The 22,488-nt window shown below is 37.3% G+C and overlaps 1 protein-coding gene and 1 long non-coding RNA gene across 6 annotated transcripts; one reads left to right on the top strand and one right to left on the bottom strand.

Moving 5' to 3' along the window:
- Positions 1-2,250: 2,250 nt before the first annotated feature.
- LOC113108463 (uncharacterized) lies at positions 2,251-7,491 on the top strand. Of its 3 annotated transcripts, none has more exons than XR_003292792.1 (6): positions 2,251-2,386; positions 3,078-3,125; positions 3,257-3,336; positions 4,803-4,846; positions 5,512-5,989; positions 6,368-7,491. It is a non-coding gene; the product is annotated as an uncharacterized LOC113108463 (long non-coding RNA). The 3 variants fall into 3 exon arrangements; XR_003292791.1 differs by having other exon boundaries at positions 5,027-5,989; positions 6,375-7,491; XR_003292790.1 differs by having other exon boundaries at positions 5,027-5,989.
- A 2,551-nt stretch (positions 7,492-10,042) lies between these two features.
- On the bottom strand, positions 10,043-18,667 carry LOC113108461 (uncharacterized). 3 transcript variants are annotated; one of them, XM_026271605.1, is made up of 20 exons: positions 18,492-18,666; positions 17,191-17,260; positions 16,790-16,848; positions 16,435-16,548; positions 16,101-16,223; positions 15,952-16,017; positions 15,587-15,658; positions 15,001-15,372; positions 14,832-14,933; positions 13,828-14,060; positions 13,573-13,751; positions 13,303-13,396; positions 12,867-13,217; positions 12,649-12,763; positions 12,430-12,521; positions 12,170-12,287; positions 11,622-11,726; positions 11,034-11,198; positions 10,498-10,680; positions 10,043-10,349 (listed from the first exon to the last, which is right to left on the bottom strand). In XM_026271605.1, exons 8-20 carry the CDS (start codon positions 15,341-15,343, stop codon positions 10,141-10,143), a joined length of 2,289 nt encoding a protein of 762 aa, XP_026127390.1. In that variant the 5' UTR covers positions 15,344-15,372; positions 15,587-15,658; positions 15,952-16,017; positions 16,101-16,223; positions 16,435-16,548; positions 16,790-16,848; positions 17,191-17,260; positions 18,492-18,666; the 3' UTR covers positions 10,043-10,140. The 3 variants fall into 3 exon arrangements, with proteins under 3 accessions (XP_026127390.1, XP_026127392.1, XP_026127391.1); XM_026271607.1 differs by lacking the exons at positions 13,303-13,396; positions 13,573-13,751 and having other exon boundaries at positions 16,101-16,548; positions 18,492-18,667; XM_026271606.1 differs by lacking the exons at positions 15,587-15,658; positions 15,952-16,017; positions 16,101-16,223; ... (2 more) ...; positions 17,191-17,260; positions 18,492-18,666 and having other exon boundaries at positions 14,832-14,958; positions 15,001-15,211.
- Positions 18,668-22,488: the final 3,821 nt, after the last annotated feature.

Below are 22,488 nucleotides of genomic sequence, written 5' to 3'. Positions count from 1 at the left end.
TGCTAAATTGAGGACGTTTTTTCCCCAAATTTAGATGGAAACATGGCTGGTGAAACATGTTGTATAGTAATGAATCCCTTGATATGAGTTGTACATTTAATATGACCATTAAACCATTAAAATTGTCATGAAATTAATATTTAAATTAAATTATTGTATTCGGTGCATGTTTTGTTTTTTATTTAATAATGTTTTTATTTCAGCTTGACAAACTTGCTGCCCTCGATTTTTTCCCAATACTACTTTTGGGTAAGAAATGCAAAGGAAGTTTGGTGGCCGATGTCATCCTAGGAGGGGACTATATTATGGATCCTGATTTGCTTCAGAGGGTTAAAGTTATGTATGAAGCTGTGCTAAAGAGTAAGTCTTTTTTTTTTTACAAAAAGAAGCTCTGGATTAATCTGAAAATACTGGTAATCCTAAGGAACACAAAGGAATGTGAACCCACAAGTATCATTTTCTTTATTTTTCTATTGATGCATGAGCATTACTTTCAGCCATAATAGGATGAATCAGCATGTGATCACCCAATTGTTTTCTTTAGCAGTTAAGCCAAGTCAACAAGCTAGATAAAAAGTAGGCAGAAAATCTTGAATGTTCTGATCAGACATTAAGAGACAGCATTACCTTGACTGGGAACTCGATGACTATATTTGTTGATATAGACTGTAGATAATTAATTTTACATTTAAATCATAACAACACCTGTAATGTAGAAATAAATTACTGTAAATAGTAGCCTGTTATCATCACTCACCCGCGGGTCCTCTTCCTTGTGTTTCCATAATTATTCATAGGCTATATGGAATAAAGTGGCACTGAGATTGAGGCAAACTGTTTAATTTTTCTTGTGTGTGATGTTTGTCTTGTCTGCAAGTTCATTTTCAAAGACAGAAGAAGGCAACAAGTAGCACAGAAACTACTCACCCTCCCAAAGCCACTGCCACTGAGACCAACGTCACTCCAGAAGCCACTGAGACCACCGTCATTCCAGAAGCCACTGAGACCACCGTCACTCCAGAAGCCACTGAGACCAACGTCACTCCAGAAGCCACTGAGACCAACGTCACTCCAGAAGCCACTGAGACCACCGTCATTCCAGAAGCCACTGAGACCAACGTCACTCCAGAAGCCACTGAGACCACCGTCATTCCAGAAGCCACTGAGACCACCGTCATTCCAGAAGCCACTGAGACCACCGTCATTCCAGAAGCCACTGAGACCAACGTCACTCCAGAAGCCACTGAGACCAACGTCACTCCAGAAGCCACTGAGACCACCGTCACTCCAGAAGCCACTGAGACCAACGTCACTCCAGAAGCCACTGAGACCACCGTCATTCCAGAAGCCACTGAGACCACCGTCATTCCAGAAGCCACTGAGACCACCGTCATTCCAGAAGCCACTGAGACCAACGTCACTCCAGAAGCCACTGAGACCAACGTCACTCCAGAAGCCACTGAGACCAACGTCACTCCAGAAGCCACTGAGACCAACGTCACTCCAGAAGCCACTGAGACCAACGTCACTCCAGAAGCCACTGAGACCACCGTCACTCCAGAAGCCACTGAGACCACCGTCACTCCAGAAGCCACTGAGACCAACGTCACTCCAGAAGCCACTGAGACCAACGTCACTTCAGAAGCCACTGAGACCAACGTCACTCCAGAAGCCACTGAGACCAACGTCACTCCAGAAGCCACTGAGACCACCGTCACTCCAGAAGCCACTGAGACCAACGTCACTCCAGAAGCCACTGAGACCAACGTCACTCCAGAAGCCACTGAGACCAACGTCACTCCAGAAGCCACTGAGACCAACGTCACTCCAGAAGCCACTGAGACCAACGTCATTCCAGAAGCCACTGAGACCAACGTCATTCCAGAAGCCACTGAGACCAACGTCACTCCAGAAGCCACTGAGACCAACGTCACTCCAGAAGCCACTGAGACCAACGTCATTCCAGAAGCCACTGAGACCAACGTCATTCCAGAAGCCACTGAGACCAACGTCACTCCAGAAGCCACTGAGACCAACGTCATTCCAGAAGCCACTGAGACCAACGTCATTCCAGAAGCCACTGAGACCAACGTCACTCCAGAAGCCACTGAGACCAACGTCATTCCAGAAGCCACTGAGACCAACGTCATTCCAGAAGCCACTGAGACCACCGTCACTCCAGAAGCCACTGAGACTACCGTCACTCCAGAAGCCACTGAGACCAACGTCACTCCAGAAGCCACTGAGACCAACGTCATTCCAGAAGCCACTGAGACTACCGTCACTCCAGAAGCCACTGAGACCACCGTCATTCCAGAAGCCACTGAGACCACAGGCTCATCAAAAGACACAAGACCCCGGGGCCAGAAGGCAAAAAAAAGACAAAGTGAAGTATATTTCTTTAATAGTCAGTAATGTGTTATTAGAACTATGTTAATACGTATGTAAGAACTATGTTTTTTAATACACTACCAGTCAAAATTTTGAACCCACCTACTCATCCAAGAGAATGGGAAAGCGTTGCCAAACCTTTGACAGATATTGTACATTCTAAATTAGTAATAACTTACTGTATTTATATATTAAGCATAGCATCAAGTTCTGGCAGGTCACATTAGTCAGGCTCGAATCAGCTGATCTACGTCTACCTATAGGAATACGATGCCCATTACTGTATACAGTACATATATAAGCTCCTTCAGTATTATCAGCAGCTGTCACGTTTCTCAGGAGCGAATTACCCTGCTCCATCCCCAGCTCCACCTCTCGTCAGTCATTATAGCATTCAGATTACCCCTGAATCAGACTTAAATTCTCTTAAATATATTGTACATTAAAATAAATTACTGATATCTGCAATACATTTATTTTGGTTCTGTTTTGTTTACCCTACGCTGGGTTATCACTGCTTTTATGATTGTATGCTAGGCTGCATGGATGCGTAGGGAGTTCTTGTCCAGAACAGAACCATACCACCAATCAAAACTATATGCTAACTGTCAATCATATTTGATGATAGTGCTCTTGACAGAAATAGTGTTTAATAAAATTTGATATCTTGTATATTTTTAATACAGATCCAGTCCAACAGAGGGTAGCCAGCAATATGAAGCCAAAAAAAAAGTGTTAAGTACATTTTCTTTATTTAAAATGATATGATGTATCAACTACACATTGATTCTGCCATCACAGTTAGGTATTGTCTATACTGGTATATTGGTATACTTATTTCAATGTTATATTGACTATCTTTCAGATGAGTGTCCAGAATGCTGTTGGAGAGTGAGGCAAAACAACTTTGACTACTCCAAGGTTTTGAAAAGAAGAGTGAGAGAGGTTTGTCTTTCTAAAGTATTTAAAACGCTCTTGCTTTATATCAATGTACTCGCACTCACTCATTATTAATATTTAAATTATTTTTGATTCTACAATGAATGAACAATGAACCTGTGTCCACAAAAGCATTTTTTCACGCGACTGGCATATTTGCACACGCCGCTGAGTTTCTTTTTCACGCTGATGCAAAGAGCATTCGTGGTTTTTTTACCAGTCGCCAAGAGTTGAAGAATGTTCAATTTTGGGTCAAATGCAGTGCTCATCACTGTAACTTTTTACCCAGCTGTCCAATCACAGTTGAGGAGGCGCGGGACTAAAAACACACAACCACCACACTCTGCTCGTACAAAGTCAACAGATGACAGCAACAAGCATAATAATGGAACAAAATAATTTTAAACTAGAGCCAGAGCAAATACTTCATAATTTATCGACAATTTTGTATAGAAACAACACAGAAACAAACAATCTGTGAAATGAGATAACTAGTAACACTTTCGCGGATATTTAACATAATAACAACAAGCAAAGCACTGCCAAAACACTCTCAAGCACTCACACTCACGCACTTATCAGCTGGCTAAATGGTTTGGTGGACACACAGCCTAAGACTAAAAATATCTGCAGTGTTTGAGCACTTGATTCGACAACTAGATGTTTTGAAGACTGGATTTAGTGTTCATGGAGTGAGCACTAATGTCACCATTTTTACAAACAAGATACATACAAAGTTTACTTTACAATAACAGAAAATAATTTGGCTGTATGTATTGCTCACATGATGTAGAACGCTATCCGAACAATACTTTGGTTAACATCAAATATGTAGAAAAAGTCTTAAATAAATCAAGGTATTATGTAGTAGGTTTTAAATGTTTAGGTAGGTCTTATTTATGTTGAAATTTATTTCATGGTATTTTTTGTAGTTCTTTGTTGTCTGTCTGACCAATATAAAACCTACAATTGCACACACAGTTCTGTAAATTAATGTACTTTTCAAGTAATTATTTGACTTTGGTTTTCCTTCAGAGCTTCATACTTTTTTGCAAGTAAATAGGTCTTACATTTCCTTCACAATGGTCTTCAAAAATGTGTTACAAATTTTACATTTTACTTAATGAAACTTGCAGAAACCCTGAAAACATTAATGCATAGATAAATATGGATAACTCTTTGGATATGTTATTAATGTAATGTCAACATGAATAGAAACTGTCACAAGGTTTTCATGTAATTTTCTAGATCCCTCTAGACCCCTAAGACAGTATATGATACTGTACTGTACCACTTTGAAACACAATCTTACAGCAGTAAATGTTATTTTTAAATGTTATTACATGTTAAAGCTACACTGTATAACTTTTTAAGATGATTCTTAGCAAAAAACAGTTTGCATGACTTGTGCCAAGACAAACGTTGCTGGATATTGAGTTGTGATAGATTTTTTTTTAATGTTTATTCTATAGGGAACAGAGGAGGTCCTCATTTGTTGGGTTCCATGCAAGACCTGGTAGGTGTACTAATGTACAGTTTATTAAATACACAACATTTTAAACATTAACAATGTCGACAGTTACTAAAATGTTTGAACATTTTTTTAATAGTTATATTTCATAAAATGATATATCATTTTGCTAGCCTGAATTAAGTTACTCATTAAATCTTTACTCAGAACATTGTCTCTTTACAGTGGGACCAAATGGAAAGACTCCTGGGAGCCCTCCTCCCTTCTTGAATAATGAATTACATTTTTATTTTTATTTTGTATTTTCTTTTATAATGAATAAAATAACTACAAACATAAACAAAGTTATTGACTTGTTATTCATTGCCTAAATTGCATATGCTATATAGAGTACACACAGATCTTTATAAATAACCTAATTAAAAATCCTCTGTTTATTGTCAGTTTTGTTTGAATAACTGTTATATCTACGTCTGTACGTCTGTTATGTTCTCACGTGTTTGTCTGTGTATGTAGTTATATATGTACTGTCTATATATTGGTTGTAAGCAGGATTTCTTGTAACTTGGTGGATGGGTAGGACATGGTACAGGAAGAAACCTATTATATTTTGTGGCTGTTAAAATTTTAGATTAATAAAATTTGATGTAGTTGGAGATATTTGCTCTACTTTATGCCTTTAATGTTCAGGTTTGTGTCCTTCTGTCCAGATGACATTGAGCGGAGAACATCATGATGGTGCTGGTTCCACCCCAGGGCAGGAAGTAGAACAGTAGTTGGCATGCCGTGTAGATGTACTATCATTATCTGCCTCTGTAATTGGATAGAAGACCAGTAGTAGTTGTCTTTTGATCCATTATTCATTGGCAATGCAATAATTATGCATTCAAAGCATCAAATTGATTTAATATTGGCATATAATTATAAATAGATTTAAATACATTAGAAAGAGAACTGTTTCAATTTCCAAGAAACAAATGTTACTTGTTTTACACAAGCTGAACAGGATTAAACAAAATAACCTGTATTATGAAAATCAGGTGATCAGAGAACAAATATAAAATAATGGTTCATACACTAATAATAATTATCTTGTCTTTTTAGACTTCTAAAGCTATACAGATCCACTTTGGGAACTGGAAACCCTTAAAGCTCACCTTCACCTGGAAATGAGAGAATGGGTATATGGTAAGAAAATTCTGAAAATTATATCTGACACAAAAATAGTTTTGTGTTTATTATAAAGGTTGACCCCTGTGATAATCTTTTTGTCATATGTCATATGTTATTCTGCTGTAGTAATCACAAATTAAATGCTTGTCTATTACAATTTCACAAGCTCTAGCACCAAAATTTTTATAGTCACTTGTATGATATTTTAGAATAATTTTCATGAAGGTGGATTTTCTTTTGACAAGTAACGATAATGATTAAAAGTTTATTTTGATGTTACTAATGCAGCACTGAATAATATTTGTAGATATTTGGAATTGTCATGTTTTTCGGGGCTTTGACTGCTGTGTGATGATGTGTCATGTTTTTCTTTCTGTTTTTCCTTGCAATTAGTCTACAGGTCTCGGTGACTTGACAGAGGATGCTACCTATGGGCTCAACAGTCTCATCAATCGGAGGTCACTCAGAAGTCAACACAGACAGACTGTAAATGCAAACAGCAGTATAGGCGCTTTCGATTACATTGAGGACAGGACCAGTGCACTGAAGATGTGTACTAAATAAACCTGCCTTGCTTTTATATCAAACAGCGCTTTTTATGAAGGGATTTACAGTATAAGGGAATTTTCATCAGAAACCCAACTGTTAGAAAATAGTGCACTTTGATTTTTACATTTCAAACCAAAGCTACTAAGTGTTTTCACCCATAGCTTAGAGATAATAAAGAGCCACATATCTTCAGGAAAGTATTGACAATATAAATAATGGCACTTTGCTAAAAAGTTCAGATTATGTATTGTTATTAGAAACAAGGACAACATACTAACTATGGGTAAAGGTCTTTTCCTTTCCAGCACTTTTATACAATGTCAATTATATCATAAAAGTTTTTAAGATATATTTACCTGCCTTAATTCTTAAATTCAAAACTCAAAAATGAAAGAAGATATCAGCAAAAACTGAAATTGTACTATTCTTATGAATATTTGCATTTATTTGTCTCTTATTTTTCTGACAACAAAAACAGAAAAGCTGCTGTTTCTCCTGACTGACATCACCAAGTAGCGGATTAATAATGTTAAAAGTAATTTTGCATGTTATTACAATGCATTACCGGTATTTTGCTTTAAATAAATCATTGTTATTTTTTGCATGTAAAAAATCTGATGAAGTACAATAATTACAATGTACTTTACTTCAATATTTCCATATTATACTTTGTGTATGTATGTAAGCTATGTATGCAATATGTATATACTGTTTGTAGTTTCAGCATACTTGTTAGTGAACACCATCAAATCGATATTAAACCATACATGTTTTTCTGTTATGCTTTCCATATCGCATCATCTAAATGTACATCAATATAGTCATAAATCATATCCACTTTAGCTGACATTCTGTAAAACTGTATGGAGAAATATCTTTCTTTGTCTTGATGCATACATATGTGCAATACTGTAATAAAAACAATTATGTTTTTTGCTTGTTGAATGAACTTCCCATTAAAGTACCATTTGGACACATAATTGGTTTATTCTTTAGACAAATGCAGATATTCACAAGTTCAGGACTTGTGTTTTCAAGTGCAAAAACACTTAAATAGTGGCTATTTTACTTAGGTGTGGTACATACATATGTGCACTACTGTAATAAACACAACTGTGATAGCATTACCTGTTGTGTGAACTTCCAGTACCATTTGAACACATAATTGGCTGACACATACATAATTGACTGACTCTAGAAGAGTGCAGATGCTCACAAGTTCATGGCTCATGAAAAAACACTTAAATAGTGCATATTTTACTTAGGTGTGGTACATACATATGTGCACTACTGTAATAAACACAACTGTGATAGCATTACCTGTTGTGTGAACTTCCAGTACCATTTGAACACATAATTGGCTGACACATAATTGACTGACTCTAGACGAATGCAGATGCTCACAAGTTCATGGCTCATGAAAAAACACTTAAATAGTGCATATTTTACTTAGGTGTGGTACATACATATGTGCACTACTGTAATAAACACAACTGTGATAGCATTACCTGTTGTGTGAACTTCCAGTACCATTTGAACACATAATTGGCTGACACATAATTGACTGACTCTAGACGAATGCAGATGCTCACAAGTTCATGGCTCATGCAAAAACACTTAATAGTGGCTATTTTACTTGGGTGTGGTACATACATATGTGCACTACTGTAATAAACACAACTGTGATAGCATTACCTGTTGTGTGAACTTCCAGTACCATTTGAACACATAATTGGCTGACACATAATTGACTGACTCTAGACGAATGCAGATGCTCACAAGTTCATGGCTCATGAAAAAACACTTAAATAGTGCATATTTTACTTAGGTGTGGTACATACATATGTGCACTACTGTAATAAACACAACTGTGATAGCATTACCTGTTGTGTGAACTTCCAGTACCATTTGAACACATAATTGGCTGACACATAATTGACTGACTCTAGACGAGTGCAGATGCTCACAAGTTCATGGCTCATGCAAAAACACTTAATAGTGGATATTTTACTTAGGTGTGGTACATACATACTGTATGTGGACTACTGTAATAAACACAACTGTGATAGCATTACCTGTTGTGTGAACTTCCAGTACCATTTGAACACATAATTGGCTGACACATAATTGACTGACTCTAGATGAATAAAGATGCTCACAAGTTCTTGGCTCATGCAAAAACATTTAAATTGTGCATATTTTACTAGGGCGTGGTACATACATATGTACACTACTGTAATAAATACAATTTTGATGACATTGCCTGTGGGGTTGGAGGTTGGGCCTCCAAATGCCTCACTGAAACTATGGCTGGGTCAGGGCTGTGTCCATGAAATGTTGAAATTAAAGCTTTATGTAGGACTAACCCAAATACATTGTTGAAAATGTCTTGGCCTGGAGAATAATATATGCCAGTATGAAGATGAGAAATGGGTCCTGTTTTGAAATATTGACCTCTGAACTGTGACCTCAGCACATGTTGAAAGCCTTGTCATTCAGGAAGAGAAGGGGCTACAGACATGGGACCAATTGTTGTAAAGAGCCCTTCCCTTTAGCTATGTGACTATACTCTTGTGGATAGAGTCACTAAAAGGGGGTGCAGTAAATTATGGTCAAAATTTATTTTCACCTATTCAGCAGTTACATATTTAAAATATTATCACACAAATGCTATTAACATCCACTTATATCCCTAGGTGTACTGTTAATTAATTGTTTATAACTTCCAATTCTAAGTAATAGGTTATATTGATTTAAACTACAATTCCCTATAGCAGCGCAATGCGGCCTGATACAAATTTGCGCCATTTTTGTAGTTCTTCCAGTTAGCAAAGTATTGCTGTAAATAAGGTTGCAAAAAGAAACATCTACGGAATATATCAACCATATAGTACAGACGAAGACGTACTTACACTGTATTTAGATGATCTATGTTAAGAAAAAGTTATATTGTTAGTTTATTTCAGATATTTTGGAGCACCACAGCTCGTCTTGCTGGCAAAATAGGGGTTTAAAGTCAGAATAAAGGTTTTACTGCAGCCGAAGTCTTAAAACGTTTGTTTGGCCATATGGCTTTACTAAACTGACCCCTTTGTGATTAAAAATGTGATGTTAGCATAGCTAAACAATAATGCTTTTTTTGTGCATTTTGTGTTAGCATCAAGGATTAATGTGCTTCATATGAATGATATTTGGGTAAATATGGCATTGTTTGTTTGCGTATACTCTCGGACGTGAAACAATTTACTATAGTAAATTTTAGTATAGGCTACTGTATTATAGTATGTACTGTACAGATCTGGAAGCTTAGCTAGACTAGGTATTGCATGTGATCTTACCTGTTGTGACAAAAAAATAAAAATAAATAAATAATATATATATATATATTCTATTGTTGATCAATTTGTCAATGAAGAAAATATGTGGTGAACAAATGTGTACAACAACAAATTATAACCAAAACTGAAATAATGATGATAATTATTTTACTAAAGAAATTAAGAATCAGTCAGACAGTGATTGAAAATTCAGATTCAAGGTTTTATTATTTACAATGGGGAGAGCTAACTTGAGCTACTCGGTCAGGAAACCAGTTTGTGCAGTGGAGAAGAGAGAATCTATAATTCATCATCCGTAGAGGCATCTGTGGAGACATTCTCATATGGGTCTTCATCATCTTCAACAACGGATCCACCATTCCCATTTACTACTATTTGGGAGTAGGTTTCTTTCACAGCTACCATGTCTGTTTTGATCTCCTCACATTTTTGGAGGACAGCACTGTGCAGGCCATGGTAAGCTTGACCAGACAGTCCTGAAGGGTAGCCTAAAAATCAAATTGGGATAAAAAAAAAAAAAAAAAAAAAAAAAAAAAAAAAACAATTAACCAAAACATCAATATTGCAGTTTGTATCATCTGCAAGCAGTTAAATATAACTATATGAAGTAAACAGAATTAAGAAATTAGTACTCACTCTGTGTGGCCAGGTCATCTGCTAGTACATTAGCCTGGTCCTTCAAGGCCCTGCAGGTTCTTGTAAGATGAGTCCAATGTTGTTTCATTTCCTCTAAAAGTATAGCCTCTTCCTCAATCAGTCTCTCCAGCTGCATCACCTTGTCAAAAACCTTCTTCTTCATGCCTAAGGAAGTGTCAGGTTCTATCAAGACAAATGACAAATTGAATTAACCACCATATTAAAATACTACCTCTTATTGCCTTTTTGAGAGTAAAATCCAATAATGGTACAATTCTTTGTCCCTACAACATAGGCAACAAGTGATTGGTGTTGAATCTACAGTGTGAAAAAAAAAGGGCGAGCCACCTTGACACATTAATCTGAGGAATGGCGAGTTGGCAAAAACAAAACGGTTTAAAAATAAAATGATTATAGTCTGTTCCAAAACAAATAAAAAACACATGTTGGGCCTCTTTCCTTTGAAAGTCGGAGTTTAATGAGTTAATCTTTTAAATGAAGATTCACTAAAACTATTAATGTCAAACTTTACAAACCAGAATCCCAAGGCCAGATAGGGCTTTCTGCTGCCAGAAGGTCTTCAACTGAATCTACAGATTCTGTGGTGGTTGGAAGATCATTGTATTGGGATATGGCATTAAACAGCTTTTTCTTATCCTCTCTAATCCGTCTTCGGATCTTGTGTCGCTGTTTGTTACGGTCTGCAGAAAAAACAAATAATTTTAAGGAGGATATGCATAATGTTTGGTCACTGTGCTAATGGACATCCAAAAGGCTCCTTACAAATTATGTTATAAAGCGCACATATCATCGGCGACTAAAAATACAATTGTACAATATTTTGACTACACCTCTGGTTAATTTAACCATAATAAATAACCTGGAATGTGGCCTGGAATGTTCAAGTAATGGAGGGAGTTGGGTGATGGTAACACTGGACATATAGGAAGGCAGGACTGTTCACTCAATGTAGAAAGGTTATGTAGTGGCTTAAGTGCACAGTGTAGATGGAAGACTTTGTTCATTGTTAAGATATGATCAAATTTAAATTACTTAGATACAGCTATAGATCTCACATTTTAAAATGAACTCCACAAGTACATGAAGGCATGGAGGCTACTTACCGGTTACTCGATACAGATCCCTCTTTTTCTGCTGGATGCCCAAGAATAGGCCTTCAATCAGATGTTGCAACGCCACTGGATCATCTGTTCTGAAGTCATCTGGTGCTGTAAAGTATTTATGAAGGTATTTGATCAGTATCATGCATTTTCTGTGCTATCAAAAATAGAACAACTATACTATTTCTATAAAACACCTTATACATTAAATATGGTAAAAGGAGGATTCAATAAGAAGAATGTAGTAGGAACACATGTAAAAACAAAAAGGACATCTACAAATGTTCTGCCAAAGAATCTGAAATTTTTTTTTCAGTTTGCTAATTTTTCAAGGGTGAGTAAGTATTATAAATTTGAGGGAGAAAGCTACATCAAGTTCAATTATTAACTTAGCATTTCGAGCCATTTCTTCGTTGATTTTCACTTTTGTTGTTGCATGGTTTCTCAGTGAGGTTCTCCTACTGCTTTGAGGAGTATTTCACAACAAGTAAAAAAATAAATAAATAAAAATAAACACATTTATCTATCTATAGAAAAAAGTACATACTTACTGTCAACTGCCCACTGTCTCACATCAGTGACCCACTGTTGCAGTTCCTCATCAGACCTTTGCGTGCACTTCTTTATAGCCGCAATGTCTTTATTGACTTCCTTTGTCTTTTGGATAGTCTCAAAAGAATAATTAATGGAAAGTCACAAAAACCTTCAGGAATACTGAAAGTATTAGATACTTGGTATGTACAACTTATAAGTGGACTTTAGACAAATGAAATTTAACCTTCATTGACAAAATCTTTATTTTTTTACTTACCTTCAAGTACCGTGTAGACAAGTACTTGTGCAGGTTTCTTTTTTTGCGCTCATTCCATCCTCTGGCATGCAATGTGATCATATCTACTCGTGCTGTAATGATGAAGGCATAAATGTGCTTTTCAATTAGTGGTTAGTCACGGAGTATGTTGAATAAAAAAAAGAAAAAAAGAAAAGCTGTCTTAACAATACATGAGAACTGTAAAAAAGGACCACTCACCAGCCTTACTCATGTATTTTGTAGTTAGAGCCACACGGGACAAAAAGCTGTTCACTTGTTCAACTTCACCAATTGTTGTGCCTGCCCCTGTTTGATTTTTGCCACCCCACTGCACCTACAGCATGCACACCAAATGTCCAAACTAAAAAATATCAAGTTCATGGATATCAAAATGGTTAAAGGCTTAGTTACCATATTGTTCAAGAATATACATTTACCTCACATTTTGTAGAGTGCCCCTTTGCATGCATAACTGAGAGAAATGGCTTCATCTGAGTCAGGTTTTGCATTTCTGGGAATGATTGAGCCACCTTTTGAAGATAGGGCCAATATCGACACATGATGTCAGTGCAGAAGAACTTGCAGTTTGTTTTTGTGGCCAGTTCCTTCTGCAGAAACAGAGGGTATGCAAATATCTCGCCCCTAAACATGTTCAACCCTCTAAGCAATATGCTGTGCCTGCAAACTGCCACCTCTAGGCCCTCTTCATCACATTTAGTGTTTGTCTTTTTAGAGGTCTCCCTGGCTGCAGCCCATGTTGATGTTCCACAGATGCCTTTTCCATGTACCTGTAACAGTGTCATATCAAATATATTCACAAACTAGAGCCTGATTCACCGTGTACAATCCCAAATCTTTTGACAAATATCTTACTGGGATGGTCTTCTCACGAACACAATCAACAAATGTTGCTACATCTTTGTCATTAGCCAGAAAAACTCCATCAAAAAATGGTTGTTCCTCTGTCCTACAGGAAGATAAAAAAAATAAAAAAAATAATACATTGCTATGTGTACTGTGCTAGACTAACTGAGACTTGTTACATCACGTGTATATTGTTGCCCTCTTGTTGGTCTGATTGCTTCTATTGTTCTTCGGATGAAAGCGTCTGCTAAATTATTAAATGTAAATGTTATAATATACCCCTTTGTTTTGCTGAATCTGTATAGTTTTCTGTTTCCGTCTGCAGACACAGCAACTGTATCTGGGGTGCAAGCTGGGCAAGAGAAGTGATCAATGCCGCAGAGTTTTTCTCTTTTATGACGACAATATGTCCATTCAAGGAAAGCTTTTTGGAACACGTTGCCACAAATGTTACCACTCTGAAATTATAAAAATTTGAATACAGTGACATGCCAGTAAGATTTGCATAAATGCTAATTACTTTCCAAGTCTTACCCTTCCAAATTGTTGTGAGCGCTGTTGTAACATTTTCACAAATGCTTGTCTTGAAAGCCCAGGTGCAGTGATCTTCAGGTCCTCAAACGACGTGAAGAGGTCTACCTTGTATATGGTTTGAAACTCGACAGTGCCTGGCCAGTAACCACTAAACAACAGGTCAACCACCTCAGGTGTCCATGATGCAAGACAAGCTCTGCAATTCATCACTGGCAGGAAGACGTCATAGCAACCTGCAAAGATTTCAAAAGAAAATAAATAAGTAGTAAACACACTTTGGCTGTGTTTACTCTTGGCATTAACATGCGATCACCGTGATTTGCTCAAGCAGATCGGATAATATGCCAATCAGGACACGGTGTGTTTACACCTGTCCACATCAAGTGGCTTTTGTATCTGGATAACAGATTGGATCTCGCATTCCAGAAAAAAAAAGAAAAAGATTGCTTGTAGGTCTATTCTATTGGGTGCAGAGGCATTTCGGTTGAAACAAGCCCCATAATCAGAGCCTAATGGAGCAATATCAGACTCATATTCTTACTAGAATCTCAATATGATGACGTCAGGCTAGGGTTCTGGAACTTTAGGGTGCGAAAGCAAACATTTCAGTATATTTGCGAATCTATGTATTTTGCACATATCTGTATTGAAAAACCACACAGCTATGTGCACCAATTCCTAGAGAGAGGAGGTGGAATAAAGACAGTGGGTGGGTCTTGGGTCTTGTGTGACGTCCACCTGTGAATCCAGAACCGATGGCTGTATTGCGTTTACATTACACTGAGATACGAGTCCTCGACTCCCTCTGAACCTGGACACACTGATCGGATAACATTGCCATCATAAATGCGTTTACACTTGTCTTTTCTATGTGTATGTGGACAACATCCGGATACAGGTCGCATGTTAATGCCAATTGTAAAGACAGCCGTTGATACTTTTCAGACATCAGTCAGCAGGTTAAGCCAATAGACAAATACAATACGAAATATTGCAAGTCATACCATTTATACAGATGAGCACAACAGATCGTCCAGCTACAACAGCCAGGTTTTGAGGGTCACAATCACAAATTTTGTCTGGTCGTGTAATGGGCAGCAGACACACTAGATGAAAGAAAAAATATATGAACTAAAATGAAAACATGTTTTTAAGCTTTCAAGTACTTCTTACCTTGTTCATATATGACATTTTGGCCACTGAGGTCCTGCACAGCAGTTGATGGTGGGAGAGGTTTATAGAATCCATCTATAAGAGTCTCTCGGTTGTGAAAAACAAGATGTTGATGTGTAGAAACGTCACACTGGCCACAGTAACGGGGTTTCGGGAAACAGTCCTTGCACCTGATGACTGCTTGTTTCAAGCTGCAGTGATCACAAGGACCATAATGCACACAGTCTGAAGCAAGCAAACTGTCAAGGAGTTTTGGCCTTGCTTCCTCCCAGCGTTCTTCAGACAAGGTTTGCCTCAATGCCCAATGATGAGATGCTGCTGATCTGGGTTCATCACACTCCATTGCATTTTGGAGTTGCTGTAGTTGTAAATCTTGCAATAAAAAATAAAATTAGATTACAACTCCTTACCTGTTACAAGCTCGTAAACCAAGTGCACGAACTCACAAAACATTAAACAAGTAATATCTCAGATATTTGTACATTTCATATTTATCATAAAATGTTGGCACTTTTGTTCATTCAGAGGGACTTCGTGAAGACAGTGATACAGTTCCGATGGTTAAAAACATTTAAGGTAAACTTACCAATAATCTGTTGTGCATCTACATCTCCAAAATGTTGTTTGGAAGTTAAGGCTTCAGATGTGCTTGCAGTTTCTAGAATTATACAATTTTAATGCAGTATCTTGCATTCAAACAACAGAAAAGATGTAAATCAACATGAAATGGGATTACTTATAGGGAACAGAGAGGGGAACTCTTTTCCACTGTAGAGCAGCTCATATGAAAATGTATTTTACAAAATTACCGGTCTGTTAGTATAGACAGACTTCAGGGTATAAAGTCAAAGATATGCACTGTATTAATAGGCAATATTTTTTTAGCAAACAGTATTTGGTTGAACACATTAAATACAATAATCCTACATTAAATCAAAAACAATTGCTTACCGAGCTCAACTTCTTGAGGGTTACTTGAAGAGACAATGGTTGAGGCAACTGGTTTTCCAGATCAGTCTAGAGAGAAGTAAATGGAAAAAATTATTTGATTTACACAATACTTATTGAAAAATCAAAGGATCTAAAACCTCAAACCATACCTTTCTTTGGTTTGCGCTTCTCATAGACCAAGAATCCTTCTTTGTCTCTTTTTTTCCACCTAAGTTTAAGATCAATCTTTTTTCTTTTTTGTTTTTAGGTGGTGTTTTGACCGCTTCCTCACTCTGTATTACTCAAACATAAGAGGTAGAACAATGACTCCGAACTATATACATTTTTAAGAAATAATAACATGATTCAGAATATCATTTATGGAAGTTGCAAAAAATACAAACAGTGGTATAGTAACAAATTCCAATGATCCATTTTCTTTTCCCACATTAGTGAAATACTGATTGATGCAGAAAGCATGCTACATAGTTTTATACAAAATACCTGCATCTCCTCCAAATCAGCCATTATTTCCTCAAGATCACAGTGTAATTCCTCCTCCATATTTTTCTCTGTAGGCTGATCAGATGACTCTCTCAGTCATTTAATTTTTAATATCTGAGGACCATAAAAAACAAAGTACACATAAAAACAAATGAAAATAAATGGGTAGTGGTTTGCAGAGGATTTCACATCCATGGTTAAGGTGGGAAACAACCTTGATGAGGTTTTCTTTCCCTACCCAGGCAATGCTTTAATAAATGTTTTCTATGGAAGGTAATTGGGTGCCGGTAATGCGTTGGTGATGCAAGTGTTTAAGGTCCGAAGCAGAGCAACCGCCTAGCATTAATCAACTCACCTGTCTTCGTTGTACTGAATGAGGCAGAGCGATAGTGAGATTACAGATGATTTTCAAATCTGTTAAAAAAAAGTTTTGAATTAATTTATGAAAACAATACATTTATAAGAAAATACAGGGTCAGTGACGATCTGAAAAATAAATCAACGCAACTTATTTTAGTAAGAGAACTGTAACCAAATTGCTATATAAAACATAGAAATTCCAGGCAAAGTAGGCTCACAAAGCCAAGAGCAACATTTGTTAGAGGTGGTTGTGCTGTTGCAGGGAAAGTGGAAACATCGAACTACATTAAAGCTGCTACATTAAAATGCATGTACAATATATAAATAAATGTAGTAATACGCATTCATATGCAATTATGGCTATGGCACAAGTTGCTGCTGCATGGAAAGACTAACCTCCTGTTCCTTGATAGGCTAAAAAAAAATAAAAAACTTTACTCTTCTTCCTCTTTGATATGACTGGAACCTGCAAGCACATGTTACATTGTTTGTTAATATAAGGCATTTGGCTACACGGAAATGTAGTTTCTTAGTGTAAGAACAAAAAATATTAACACCATGTTGTGCATAAAAAAAGAAAAGAAAATACACGTTTGTACGCACAGTATTATGGCATCACGTACTTAATTGGTCGACAGCATAGACCAGGGATCCTCAAATCTGGACCTCGAGATCCACTTTCCAGCAGAGTTTAGATCTAACCCTAATCAAACACACCTGAGCATGCTAATCAGTGCCAATCAATGTCTTTGGGCTCATTAGAAAATCACAGGCAGGTGACTTTGATCAGGGTTGGAGCTAAACTCTGCAGTGCATTGGACCTCCAGGGCAAGATTTGAGGAAGGGGGGCATAGACTGTATAAAAACATGGACGTAGTGTCAGTGACGTCACCCGTAGACACCTGAAGTGTGCAGAGAGGCCCGTCGCGACTCTCCCGGACAATCAAAAATGGGCAGAAAGGCGGGGGCTACTTGCTGAAGCCACGCCCACCCAGCGCGATGGCAGTGTCAACAGCGGCAATCCCCCAGTCACTCAAGTGGACACGCCCTTAATTATGCAGAACTTTACTTCTTAATATAATTTAAACGGATGAGTTATAAAAAAATTCACCCCCTTCACAGTTGTCATGAAGGGCAAAATTAGCTATTTTGGCCAAAATCATTTTTTGAACCAGGCTGTAAACATGTTTTTTTCTGCTGTAAAGTTGGGCATTTTAACATGGGGAGTCTATGGGACTGACTCCCTTTTTGCCGCCAACTCAAGCGGCCAGTCGATGAATTGCAGTTGTAGTCACTTCCTTATTGGCCTCACGAGAAAGAGCGGGAGGTTGGCGCTCGAGCGACAGTTTCATGGGATCTGTAGTTCTATACGACACAGATTAAGCATTCAAAGTAATGCAATATCTCGCATTTATTTGCAAATATGGATGCGCTCCTAACTGGCGATATGATGATAGTGTGCCGGGGTTCTGAGGATGTAACTTATGCGATGGATGTAACTTTATGAACTTCAGCTAAATCACCCAGGCATTCGCCTGCATGTCCTACCGACGTCATAAGCACACACATGATTCTAACGTTACATTTACCATTAAAGCAAACATGATTCAGGAAAACAACACATATCACTAACATTTATCACAAAAATAACACCAGTTAACCAGTTTTAGGATAATGGGATATACTAGTGTACATACCTCTGCTCTTACTGTCGATCACAATGTCATGCAGTCCTTCTCTTTAGCGACCCCAGTGGACGTTTGTGTTTCAAAACTGTGGCAATACGTACCAGGTGGTACATATTTGTGGCGCTGCAAAAAAGTGTGCAGAGGTACGTATTTCCCATGAGACCAGGTTGTTTGAGTTCGTTCAGAGACTTCAGATTTGATTTTTTTTTTTTAATGACTCAATCCGTATTACGAAAAGATTGTTTTTAGATAAACGAAAATGTTCTCCTAAATTGAATTTTTGGTTTAAAAAAAGTATCTACTTGATATCTTCGAGAGAGCTTTTACAATGCAAGAAAGTCCAACCATTTTAACACGTCTACCCAGATGAGTTCCATCTTAATTATACTTAATTGTTTCCTTCGAAATTTGTGTAATAAAACAGCCTCAGCTGACAAATATAGCCTAATCAACACATTTCCGGCGCAAAATGTTGCATCTCCACCACACTTTTAATTACCGAAGTCACTTGCTTGCTTTATGCACCGATCTATCCACCTGACTTATTTAAAGATAAGAATATCAGAGTTTATTTAATCATTTCGACTCTTAAATAAATACATGATAATTAATGTTTTAAATAATAATAAATTAATTCTTGAGAACACTGAACTGAATCTCACCAGCATGTAAGGAACACTTGGCACAGTAAAGCAGGATAGGGGCTCATGAATCATTTTATCATGCCTTTTTTCTTTGCACAGTATGACAACCTTTATTTCTCACTTCAAGATGAATTGTGAGTTTTCAGTTCAACATTGCCTATAAATGCTAATGATGTTGGCCCTCCTTTTTGTCTAAGCTATTTATTACTTTTTATATTTGTAGCCTTCCGAAAGCTTTTGTGGAAATAATTATTTTATCAGCTATATTTCAACTATATATATCAGTTATTAATCTATTTCTTTCTCCATATGCATAACCGCGTAGTTGTCAAAGCATCTTATGCATATATCTAATATAAAACGTGGGAACCACATGGAGGGATAAAACCTCACACCTCAAAGCCCCGCACGCTGCAACGGCAGCTGTATTTGAATATACATAGAGCATAAACACTCCAGATTATAACTCAAAGTAGATTTAAACAAACAAAACCTGACACCGAACGGTGTCTCAAGTCAAACTAAGTGCTGTCATATACTCCTAGCAAACGTGAGACAGCGACATTTCACGGGAAGGTATTTTTATCATGTCTGTGTTCCAGCAGGCTGTAGTTGAGCGTGAGCTGTCAAATCAGGTTGGTGAAAGCGCGTATGTTGTTGGCGTGTGGAAGCAGTGATGCTCCGGTAAGGAGCCTCTCTTCTCTGAACCACAGAACAGCTGACTGCTCCAGGAGCCAAAGTAATGAGGGTTCCGCTGGGGGCCGCCTGGTTGGAGAGGTGGCTTAACCCTGCCTGGACGAGGCAGGAGCCCCGGCTCTGCTTTTTCAGTCGGAGCCCCTTGCGGAGCACGCGGCCCGCAAAGAACATTTTGACAATGCAGGTGATGAGCACGAGGTGATGAAAGGAAGCTGTCCGCGAGGGCGTTTCTGTTTTGTTGTTTGATCATTTTTCATACGTGAATAAAGAATTGTGGGTTTCAAAAACAAGCCAAACGCGCACAGATTTTAGTGCGACGATTCCCAAGTTATTCTCAAAAACTTCAAAACAATAGAGACAAAAAGTGCTTTACATTAAAAAAGGATAGCTCTGTCTTATTCTTCCTAAACTTAATCCATTCAATGTATTCAAGCATAGTATACACATTTTATTCATAGATTCTTTGAATATTACTAATGCAAATTGCTGTACTGTTTAAATAATTTGCTTTTGATTCAAGCAGATCTCTCAGACTCAAGAATCATGATCATCTTTATAATCAAATGCAATGTTTCCCTTGAGCCCATATTGTCATTTCCATGGGATTTCTCAAAACCAGACAATTAATACAACTGTAAAGAGAATTCTGCGTGTGTCACCAAGATGAATTTGCTCAGTTATTTTAGCAAGATATGCTGTCATTTACCATTGGAGATGTCAAGAAAGGGGCAAAGGTGGCCATCCCCTAAGACAAGCGCCTAATTATATAATTTGTCTTGTGAGTGGGACAGACCACTGTAAGGTCTCCACTGGGATCACTTCTTCAGCAGCCTGAGCCTATCATCAGTTTCATCAACCCTCATTTATGTAAGGGCACAGCGAGTGAGTTCATTTATCTCTTTTTCCATCCACAGGAACTGGACATTTAGCAGCCAACAAGATTCAGATTTTAACAATAAGACATATACGATGACCTGACAGTGCTGTGAGCTTTCTCTGAGATGGAGCGATGGTATTTGAACCACCAGGAGCAGAATTGGTCTGAAAAGACTTCTAAAAATCTGTTTTATTAGACTCTTTAAATCCTGTCAAAGTACATAGTTCTAGTGGATTTTATAGCTTTTTATTATTATTATTATTTATTTTTTTCAATTTAATTGCCATTATTCGTTGCAATACATTTATTAATTTACCAGGCACTTTTATGATTTCAAAATAATAATAATAATAATATAAACAGAAGCAACTGATCCAAGGGAGATAACAATAATGGCATATGGTAGTTAGCTTCATTAAGGAACTGGCAGTGATTTTAATGCAAATGTCAGCACTGTACAATCACTAATCTTTTGTGGTAATTCTGAGTTTGTGTCAACACTGTAGTGAGCTGAAATGCTTATCAAGGCTGGACATATGCGTGGGCCTGGGCCTATACTTATTCCGGGATGCGTAAACACAGCACTGTAAATCGCAGACTATGCAGCTCAGATTCGCACCTGCTGAGGGGGAAAGGAAGCATTGCATTCTGGAGATATGGCCTGTGAGCACGCCTAGCATACCTTCACAAAATGTCACAGCAGTTATGAAAGCAAGTCATTATCAACTCAGGGGGACCCTTGACACTGGTCTATGAGAGATAGTTCCAGTAGCTCAAAGCCACGTCTAACGGCCATTCCAAGGTCAGCTTGAAACAGAGAAAGTGGCTTGTGATGTTTAAGAACATCTACCACCCTTGTGAGTACATTGGGGGGTTCTGATGGCTGGTGATGCACTAGGGGTAGTGCAGGGGATTCTGTAGGTGAGCTCATAGTTTTTATTAAGCATGGATTAGGCCTTCACTGAAAAAAAATTAAAAAAAAGACTGTATACTTAAGGTAGGAGACTTTTAATCTAACCATTGAAGTTGTAAAGTAAAGTAAAGTAAAGTAATGTAGAGGTGGACTGGCTTTTTCAGGGTTTGACTGATCTTCTCTCCTACTCCTTAGACTTGAGAGTTGTATATTTGTACTCGCTTTCTCTTCTTTTCTCTTACGGAGATGATCCAGCACTGTGGTTGTCCAGCTGTGCAGGATGATTTCCTCTCACTGAATGTTGACCTTTTCCTCTATGAAAGATGAGGCACGACTCTGATGTGTTGCTCGTGGTAGTTCGTCAGATGTGGAATGGATCAGCATCTACAGGACGTAAAATCAAAATGGGAAGCCAATGCTGTAAAGATTGTTACATGTTAGATAATGTTTTACTGCTATATATATATATATATATATATATATATATATATATATATATAGTTTTTTTATTAATATTTTTATTCTACTGTACATTTAACCTGTGACATCCCACTACCCTAAAAGCTTTTTTTTATGTACAGTTGAGAAACGGTCTATTAACTTTCTAGAATTTTTAACTTAATTTGTTTTGAATATTTAGCGTAAGCAGTCATAAAATATGCAATTGTATGGTACAAAGTCCTCCTTTTTTCTTTATTTTATTTCTTTTTTATTCATTCATTTTGCCCATTTTGCAGTGTATATCAAATTATCTAAAATACTTAATATTACATAGAATAAAGTAAAATAACTTTTGCATTACTCATAATTTTTCAATGTAAACAACACTTGTAAACAGAAAATGCAAACCTGTCTAAAGTAGTTTTACATTAACTT

This window comes from Carassius auratus, chromosome 9 (assembly GCF_003368295.1).
Source record: "Carassius auratus strain Wakin chromosome 9, ASM336829v1, whole genome shotgun sequence".
In the NCBI taxonomy this organism is placed as follows: Eukaryota; Metazoa; Chordata; class Actinopteri; order Cypriniformes; family Cyprinidae; genus Carassius; species Carassius auratus.
The sequence above is the reverse complement of the archived record's forward strand: the minus strand, read 5'-3'. Positions and strand labels throughout refer to the sequence as shown.

What these genes read in the sequence shown, in the direction of transcription:
- LOC113108461 (XM_026271605.1), bottom strand. Translation starts at nt 15,343, where the DNA reads ATGGAGTGTGATGAACCCAGATCAGCAGCATCTCATCATTGGGCATTG. An exon ending in AGATTCAGCAAAACAAAGGG is followed by an intron (nt 13,397 to 13,572) that starts GTATATTATAAC and finishes ATCTTCCTGTAG; the next exon opens with GACAGAGGAACAACCATTTT. An exon ending in GGATCTGTATCGAGTAACCG is followed by an intron (nt 11,199 to 11,621) that starts GTAAGTAGCCTC and finishes TTTTTTCTGCAG; the next exon opens with ACCGTAACAAACAGCGACAC.